General features: G+C 48.3%; 1 protein-coding gene across 1 annotated transcript; it reads left to right on the top strand.

Moving 5' to 3' along the window:
- Nucleotides 1-3,177: 3,177 nt before the first annotated feature.
- On the top strand, nt 3,178-9,255 carry LOC146062610 (uncharacterized). Its single transcript, XM_083174701.1, has 2 exons — nt 3,178-3,267; nt 5,818-9,255. Exons 1-2 carry the CDS (start codon nt 3,198-3,200, stop codon nt 6,705-6,707), a joined length of 960 nt encoding a protein of 319 aa, XP_083030827.1. The 5' UTR covers nt 3,178-3,197; the 3' UTR covers nt 6,708-9,255.
- The last annotated feature ends 261 nt before the right edge of the window (nt 9,256-9,516 follow it).

Below are 9,516 nucleotides of genomic sequence, written 5' to 3'. Positions count from 1 at the left end.
CACAGCAGCACTGAGGGAGACAGCACCAGCAAATAAAATAGTCAATTACAGGCAGCACAGCACACCAGAGGTAGACCGCACAGAGGAGACAGTAGTACTACAAGTACACAGTTAGACTACTACACAGCAGCACTGAGAGACAGCACCAGCGATTGCAAAAGCTCAAGGTCAAGCTCAAGTTTAAGCCCCAGCAGCAGCACCAACACACCCTCTCCCAACCCACTACTTGACTGGAGTGAAGATGGCGGGGCGCGGCAGCTGCTTATAAAGCCTCGCGAAATCCGCCGCCGGGAGATGACGTTCTAATCACGCGGACGGACCGAGTCAGGCGGGAATCTCCGAGCGCTGCTCGGAATCGGGCTCGGAATGATGACGTCCGTGGGGGCTCGGATCTCTGAAATCCGAGCCCGCACATCTCTAATTATAATAGTGTCCAAAACTGTGAGCCATGCATGGGTATCCATTACAATAATTGGGAGATTCATGTCGACATTTGTCTTAATTGACGCAAAAAAAGTGAAAAATGTCGCCCTTTTTTCGTGTGCCTACCGTTTTCATGTCAACATTTTGATCCTGTTTATCTTTTTACCCTGTCAACCTATTGTATGTCGACCTTTCACCTGTCTACCTAATAATCCACACCCTAGTATTACAATTAGGGTGCAAGGTTTCTGATGAGACATTAGTCCCCTATAAGATTATTATATATTTTTCAATTATATTTTGAAAACTAACAAGATTTTAAAATTAATTTCAATGCTTGAAAAATATATATATCAAAACGAGAAATACAAACAAATAAATCAGAGACTGTCACACTGATACAAAGCTTTGTCTTCACTTTCACATAATGACCTCAGGTCCTCCCCACATGACCAAGGCTTAATGGTCCGTGTAGAATGAGGGAGCACACAAACACATCTAACCTCTCACCCCACCAAGGAGGCCAGGGATTAGATAAATTGACTGTCTGATTGCTTGACACATGCATATCTTTTGAGAGGAATAGAGAGATGTCCGTACAATACTGCAGGTTATATGATATTATCATAGGCAAAATATGTTTTCATAAACTTTTAACGTGGAGATATTAAGTACATGATCATATCATACAAATGGCATGATAGACATTTTAATTGTAATTAATCCTTTTGAAACATAATAGCTGTAGCTTTGTTTTGTTCCAAAAACATTTTCACCATATGATGGCAAACGTGATTCATATCCTGTCTTCACATTGGCCATAGTGTAGTTATTAGAAGTACCATCACCGTAATAGAAAGACTGTAGAAGCCAGCTGGTCTGGCTGAAAACAGCATAAACTCACCTGGCTATTGGCAGGAATCCTTAGCTCACACACTTGATCTGGGCCCGGGGGTTCGGCTTATCTTGATTGACGGGTTGGCTGATTTGAATGACGGTTCAGGATAGGCTGGTTGAGGTCAAAGGTGGAGACTGATGGGGTGATGTTCTTGCTTCCAGAAGATTCTGTCTCTTGCTTCAGGGAACGTTGGACTGTTAAGTACAAAGATCCTTTTGATTAGCTAGATTCTGAACTTAATTGCTGTATTTTTCCATTAAAAAACCTTTTGTTCACCCATCTATATTCTCTAGATACTAAACCTCCTCTTTCTGTCACCTTTTCTTTTCTACCTGTTTCTATCCCCTCTATTCTCTAATGGCTACCAGGCCCAAGCGTTCTGTGGGGGCTCCCACTAGATATAGCAGCCTTGATGAGGCTGATATTAGGGCCAGGGCCAGGCCTCCGGTGCGCGGCGATGTAAGGGGCTTATCCCCTTCGCCGCGCAGAAGAAATGCAGGCACCAGGGTTCTTCCCCCTGCACAAGTTTTGCCCAGCACTTCCAGGGCTAGTGCAGGGCGTCGCGGAGCTCAACCCGCGACGCCGCGTGCAGCCAATTTCAATGGCGGCGGGCAGCGGGGGAGATCGCGCGGTGCTCTGTCAGCAGCACCGTCGCTGGTCTCTCCTCCCCCCGCCCGGGTAGGCAGTAGACGCCGGGGGTCGCGTGCCGCAGCGTTAAGCGCGGCTCAGCACGCAGCTGACGGGGTGGGAGAGGGGGATGCCGGGATACAGCCCGGCCCGGCTCCCTCTCCACCATCGCTGCTTTCTTCTCCCCCCGCCCGTGTACGCAATAAGCGCCGGGTGTCGCGCCCGGCGGCAGACACCACGGTGCACAACAGTTTGAAGGTGGTGGGCGAGGGGGATGCCGGGATACAGCCCGGCCCGGCTCCCTCTCACCCTGTTCAAAAAAATGGCGGGCGCGCTAGGGGGACGGGATAGACGTCCCGTTGCCCCTAGCAACAGAGGGGCACAAAGTAAAAAAAGAGGCAAGGGAAAGGGTGCAGTGCCAGATGGCACTGGGAGCAATACTGCGGTGGCTGCTGTGAGAAGTGGCCGCCGTAGACATAATGGTGGAAGTGCAGGCAGTGAAATCAATAATGAGCCTGCAGCGCCATCTAGTGGCGCAACTAGAAATAACATGGACAGGCACCTATTTATTCAACAATTTAAGAATAAATTGTCCGAAAGAGAATTCCAAATGCTTGAGTCCGTTATGGGAGATTGGCAGTCCAACAGTGACTCATCGGACGATTCAAGGTCATCCGATGGGTCTTCAGGGACGACGGTTTGCAGTAGTAACAGCAGTGGTTCTCAAAATTTGCAGGGTCCATCCGGCCACCAGAGGGGGTCGTCGGATGGCGGCCAGGAAAGCGAGCAGCAAGGTCAGGCGCAGGATAGGATTTTGGTAAGTAACGCAAGATCTAGGCGTAGGGAACGCAGGAAGTTAGCTGACGAACCAGCCAGGCAAAGCGTTGTAAGTATACAGGGTAACAAGATACTGCCTGGTCGCTCCTATGCGGATGCAGTGAGGGGATCTAATCGGGCCGGAGATACGGTGACTTTAAATTCATCGACTCTGACGTCCATTTGCGCGGCGGTGGTATCCGCAGTGGCTCCTTTGCTGACCACCGGCCCAGGTGGACAAGGGAGTGCTGCTCCTACGGCTACAGTGGCTTCGGTGTCTGACATCATAGCCCGAGCCATAGCGCCTACCATTGCCGCGCAGGGGGGCGAAAGTGCAATTTGTGAGAGGGTAAATCCATCGCCTGTTGATGCGCCTGTTATCGGTGTCGTTAATGATACTATATTGGCAGGTCGAGGATTTTCACAGCAAGATATGGACCGACCGTCGTCGAGCCGTAGCAACAATGAAGGAGCAGGACGAAGAGCTGGAGCATCTGAAGCGGGTGAGTCCTCTAATGATCCAGACTGGACTAGTGAGGGTAATGCCATTTCGGGTAGCGATGGGTCCCGCCGCTCATCTTCACCAGAGAAGTCTAAGCGTAAAAGGTCTGCCAAGTCTCGTAAGAGGCGACGCAGACATGAGACTTCTGATTCTTCATTGGCGTCGACGTCTTCCGAAGGTAATTCATCTTCGGACGGCGGCGTGCGCAGGCGCAGGCGAAAGAGGCGTAGGGAATATAGGTCCCATAGCTCCGGATCCTCTAACGTATCGGTTGAGTCCGACGCAGTACAGTGCGCAAACACCGCTGTTAAGCGGGGTTTGCGCCCTAGGGCTAGGGATAGGATTAGAAAAGGGCGGTATGTAGATGTCTTTGCTTTAACAAGCAAAGATAGGCGGGCCCTCCTAGCCGCAAGGAAAAAAGGACCCGCAAGCGAGGATGCCTTTCGAAGTTATAATAACTGGGTTAGAGGCATACTTATTTTTGCGGCCTGTTATTTAGAGACACATCCAGATGAATATGTGAACCTGGTGAGATACCAGTTCCTTATTCATAAACTCTACACCTCTTACGTCGGTCCCGGTTGGCGGGTCTATGACGAAGAGTTTAGGAGGAAGCAGCATGGCCGGGAGGTGTACGATTTCGGCAAGAAAGACGTAGAATTATACGGCGAAGTTTCCGAATCAGCTACACCTATTAGGGCTCCTGAAAATAAGGGGTGGGTAAGACAGTATGGGAGCAGGCCTTACAATAATATTAATAAGGGAGGTAATACGAAGCATGGCCATGGTAGGTGCTACTCATTTAATAATGGGCAATGCAGCCTGGGAAACCGGTGTCGTTTTCGGCACCTTTGTATCAGATGCGGAGGTCAACACGCAATCAAGGATTGCTCAAAACCTCCAACTGGTGGGGGAGGTGGGGCTCAGTCCACGACAAAACAAAGCCGCGGTCCAGCGGCACCTGTCGTTGGATAGGGCTCCAACTCCAATAGTATTGGTCAGGATGTTACCATGGCTGGAACGGTATCCGGACAGAGATGGAGCAAGATTTTTGCAGTCCGGATTTTCTGAAGGTTTTCAATTACCTGTTTCCGCTCCAATTAGTGCGGGAACTAAAGGAAACCTACGCTCAGCCATGGAGCATCCTGACATAATATCACAAAAGGTTGAAGCAGAGGTAAAACTAGGTCGCATGGCAGGCCCGTTTTCAACACCACCAGTTGAGGGACTAATTTTGTCCCCTATTGGGGTGGTTCCCAAAAAAGTTAAGGGGAAGTTCAGGCTGATTCAGCATCTTTCTTGTCCTAGAGGGTCGTCTGTCAATGACGCCATCAATGACGATTTGTGCACAGTTAATTATTGTTTATTTGAGGATGCTATAGACATCATTCGAAAAATCGGTCCTGGTGCCCTCATGTGCAAATTGGATATTGAATCAGCTTTTAGACTATTACCTTTACATAAGAACGCATTTCAGTACATGGGATTTAAATTGAATGGGGGTTTTTACATAGATAAATGTTTGCCCATGGGTTGCTCCATTTCATGTGCTTATTTCGAGCGCTTTAGCACATTTTTGCAGTGGTGCCTGCAGGAAGTGTCGGGAGCTGACAGCATTACTCATTATTTGGATGACTTTCTTTTAGTGGGTCCTCCAAGTTCTGACCTGTGCCTTAGGTTACTAGAGGCAGCACTTGATTTATTTAGAGATTTCGGGGTTCCCGTGGCAGGGGAAAAAACCGAGGGACCTACTACTGAATTGGTGTACCTCGGAATTGAAATTGATTCCGAGCTAGGTCTGTGTAAACTTCCTATAGATAAAGTACGCCGGTTGCACGACGAAATACGTTATGCCATCGCGGCTGCTAAGTTAACACTTAGACAGGCTCAATCTTTATTGGGCCTGTTTAATTTCGCATGTAGAGTTATACCCATGGGCAAAATATTTTGTAGAAAACTTCAGCGGGCGACAGTCGGGATTCGCAAACCCCACCATTTTCTACGTCTATCTTCAGAAATGAAGAGGGATCTGAAAGTGTGGGAAATGTTTCTTGATAATTTCAACGGCATATGCATATGGCAAGCTCCACCCATTGCTAATGCAGAGTTGGAATTATATACAGATGCAGCAGGATCTTCAGGATTCGGCGCATTTTATGCGGGACGTTGGTGCGCAGAGGCCTGGCCCGAATCTTGGGCACGAGACGGCATGACCAAGAATATGCTATTATTAGAAATATTTCCAATAATGGTCGCCTTAGAGCTCTGGGGCTCAGAACTGGGAAACAGGGAGGTTGTCTTTTGGTGTGATAACCTGGGGGTGGTTCAATCCATTACACAACTAAGGTCAACCTCTCTCCCCGTTTTGCGTATTTTAGCACGGATGGTGATGATGTGCTTGGCGAACAACATTACGTTGCGAGCCAAGCACGTCCCAGGCGTTCTCAATGAAGTAGCGGATGCATTGTCCCGTTTCGAATGGGTGAGATTCAGGCAACTTGTGCCTTTAGCCCAGAAGTATGGTGAACAATGTCCATCTTTTTTATGGCAGGTGCCTCTGGAGGAGTAGAGGAGCTGGCCCTGCGGTCGCTAGCGCCAGCTACATTTAGAGCTTATCTGGCCTCATGGGAGCGCTGGAACGAGTTCATGCTCGAACAGGGTGGCACAGGTAAGAGCTCTAAGCGTCTTATTAATGCCTATGTATGGAACCTGTATACGGAGGGTAAGTCCAGAAGTTTTGTTGGACGCTCTCTGGCAGGCATATCATTCTTTTTGCGTCTTGGTGGGAAGAGAGACATCACCAAGTCTTTTATGCTTTCCAGGATGCTAAAGGGATGGGCCAGAGCCAGGCCGGTGTTGCCCGACAGGCGACGGCCGATTGATGCCGGCCTGTTGCGTCGAATCTCGAGGTCCCTAAGAGTGATTTGCTCAAACGATTACGAGGTTCGACTTTTCAGGCTGGCCTTTTCCATGGCTTTCCATGGGGCGTTCAGAGTAGGCGAACTGGTGTCCGCAACCAGGGCATCTCCCTCGCCTATGCTGTTCGGCCATGTCGACGTGCACCACGACGGTTTATGGTGCAAGATACAGCGCTCAAAGACCGACGTAGCGGGCAGGGGGCAATGGGTCCATTTGGGTCGGAGTGGCGACCGCCGGATCTGTCCGGTGGCGGCGGCTCTGGCTTACGTGGAGTTGCGGCCCCAATTGCCCGGGGCCTGGCTGATGCATATCGACGGGTCCCCCCTTACTAACTTCCAGTTCAGGTCGGTTTTCAGGCGCTGTATAGTGCATCAGGGTCTTTCTCCAGCCGACTTTGGGACACACTCTTTCCGTATCGGCGCCGCTTCGGCAGCCGCTGCGGCGGGTTGGTCTCAGGTCGACATACGAGCACTCGGAAGATGGCGGTCTGGTGCATTTAAGCGATACATCAGGCCGACATAGTCCAGTGAGCCCATTTGAGGAGTAGCCGCTCGCCCAAACACGCTTTAGTGTTTGAGGGGCCTTGAGGAATTTTTTGTGTTATCACCAGTCTTAAATTAGGCTCTAGCCAACTGGTGGAAGATTTGTGTTTTTTGCCTCAAGTCAAATCGGGTGACCCACACCCCCCCCCCCTCCCACCGTAGAATAAGGAACAACAGGTAGGGATTATACATAATTCAAGTGGGTCAATAATCAAATTAGTCTTAAATAGATCACCTAAATCACATTCCTATTAGTTATCAACAATTTAATATAGAACTGCAAAATCACCTTTAAGGGAATCTCCCGGGCCCCCCTTTAAAATTTTGCCAGATGTTTGCCATTATTTCAAAATTTCTAACGGTATATATCATTTCAACTTACAGGTCAACGCTTGGACACCAATATGATATGGATGGTGGGGCATTCATTTATTTATTGTTTGTCTTTGTCCCAGGTAACCACGGATACGGAACGTTTCCCTGAGACGCGATTTATCCGTTGGCTGGGGCGTAGAGGTATGAGGTGGTCCGCGTTGAGGGGTCTCTTGGATGAGTCAGTTAGGGCGTTTGGTTACCCAATTTTTGTCATCATCCACTTGGGGGGCAACGACCTCACGCATAATTCCGGTCTCAATATTCGATTTGAGATTAGGAATTTATTGCTGGACCTGATCAGAGAATGGAGATTTTGCCGTTTCTTCTGGTCAGAGATTATACCTAGGAGGGTTTGGAGAGATGCACTCAATCCGGGCGCCATTGATTTGGTACGTAGGCGGATCAATTCCGTAGTCGGCAGGGCTATAGTAACAGAGGGCGGAGTGGTCGTCAGGCACGAGGCCATATCCTTTAGAAATGAGACCCTGTACAGGCTGGATGGGGTGCACCTCTCTTTAGTAGGGATGGATTTGTTTTTTCAGAATTTAATAGACGCATTGAGAAGTTTAGAGGTTTAGTTCAGGGAGTATTTGGAATTAGGTTGGTGGCGGGTCAGTTCAAGTTGAACTGATATGGCGGAAAGAACGGTAGTTAAATTAGAGCTGTATTTGCACTTAGCTGGTGGTTGATGTCGAGATGTGGGCATCACCGATCCAGGTGGGCCCGCATCTGGACCTTAACGATCATCTACTTCGGATAGCGTAAATTCATGCGGACATTTGTAGTTTAGGGCAGGTGGCCCAATTTTTTGATGACTCGGGCAGAGTGGTGAGCTCTGCCTTAGTGATATTTGCGAGGTCAGGGGCAGAAGCAGAAGGTCAACCCCCTGACCTTAAGGGCAATTGGCCCCTTTTGAAAAGTCCGCTTCATAATTGAGCCGTTGTCTTGGACGCTGGCAGGTGGCCGGTCCTTGGCAATTAAGGGCATGAGGCCCTTAGATCCGGAGTTTGTTATTTTTATTAATTTGTTATTTTACAGCAATGTTATGTATTTTGCATGCCGTTCTTTGCCCGCCACCTTAGTTAGAGCAGGGACATAAATTTTAGTTAGATTCAAATAGGCCGCCCCTGCTCAAAATAAATAAGCCGTCCCCTTTAAGCCCATTCAGTTGTACGCGTCTTTATTTCTTAGATAAGTGGAGTGAGTGTGGATGAATGCCTATGTCTGTGTGGAGTTTAAGACTGTAGAAGCCAGCTGGTCTGGCTGAAAACAGCATAAACTCACCTGGCTATTGGCAGGAATCCTTAGCTCACACACTTGATCTGGGCCCGGGGGTTCGGCTTATCTTGATTGACGGGTTGGCTGATTTGAATGACGGTTCAGGATAGGCTGGTTGAGGTCAAAGGTGGAGACTGATGGGGTGATGTTCTTGCTTCCAGAAGATTCTGTCTCTTGCTTCAGGGAACGTTGCCCTCCCGCCCGCCCCAATTATTATTTAGAATTAGTTTTTGAGAAGTCGTTTGCATTTATTCGTTAGTTGTTGTCGGCTTATTTGTCTTGGCGGAAAGAACGGTAGTTAAATTAGAGCTGTATTTGCACTTAGCTGGTGGTTGATGTCGAGATGTGGGCATCACCGATCCAGGTGGGCCCGCATCTGGACCTTAACGATCATCTACTTCGGATAGCGTAAATTCATGCGGACATTTGTAGTTTAGGGCAGGTGGCCCAATTTTTTGATGACTCGGGCAGAGTGGTGAGCTCTGCCTTAGTGATATTTGCGAGGTCAGGGGCAGAAGCAGAAGGTCAACCCCCTGACCTTAAGGGCAATTGGCCCCTTTTGAAAAGTCCGCTTCATAATTGAGCCGTTGTCTTGGACGCTGGCAGGTGGCCGGTCCTTGGCAATTAAGGGCATGAGGCCCTTAGATCCGGAGTTTGTTATTTTTATTAATTTGTTATTTTACAGCAATGTTATGTATTTTGCATGCCGTTCTTTGCCCGCCACCTTAGTTAGAGCAGGGACATAAATTTTAGTTAGATTCAAATAGGCCGCCCCTGCTCAAAATAAATAAGCCGTCCCCTTTAAGCCCATTCAGTTGTACGCGTCTTTATTTCTTAGATAAGTGGAGTGAGTGTGGATGAATGCCTATGTCTGTGTGGAGTTTATGCATTCTATTAAAGTCATTTTGTCTGCTGTCATTGGTAAGATATTATGCATGCTTTGTACATTGCAGCTGAGACATTTAGAATCCTGCAGAACAGCACACACCTTTATTTTTTTAGCAGTGAACAAACGTCAGGAATAAAATGTCTGAATGCTGGATCTACATGGTGTTCCAGAGTTATTGTACCTGTAAGTCTTAGTAATAGATCAAACTATATCAATAATGTGAGGATTTGTTCAGTGACTTGTGTGA

The sequence above is a fragment of the Crinia signifera genome, chromosome 3, assembly GCF_055691185.1.
Source record: "Crinia signifera chromosome 3, ASM5569118v1, whole genome shotgun sequence".
NCBI classification, from domain to species: Eukaryota; Metazoa; Chordata; class Amphibia; order Anura; family Myobatrachidae; genus Crinia; species Crinia signifera.
This window is presented reverse-complemented; position numbering and strand designations above follow the sequence as displayed.

Bases quoted from the DNA above. Each gene is read 5' to 3' on its own strand.
- LOC146062610 (XM_083174701.1), top strand. From the start codon at position 3,198: ATGGACCGACCGTCGTCGAGCCGTAGCAACAATGAAGGAGCAGGACGA. The intron at 3,268-5,817 runs GTGAGTCCTCTA...TTTTTATGGCAG, and splicing joins AGCTGGAGCATCTGAAGCGG to GTGCCTCTGGAGGAGTAGAG.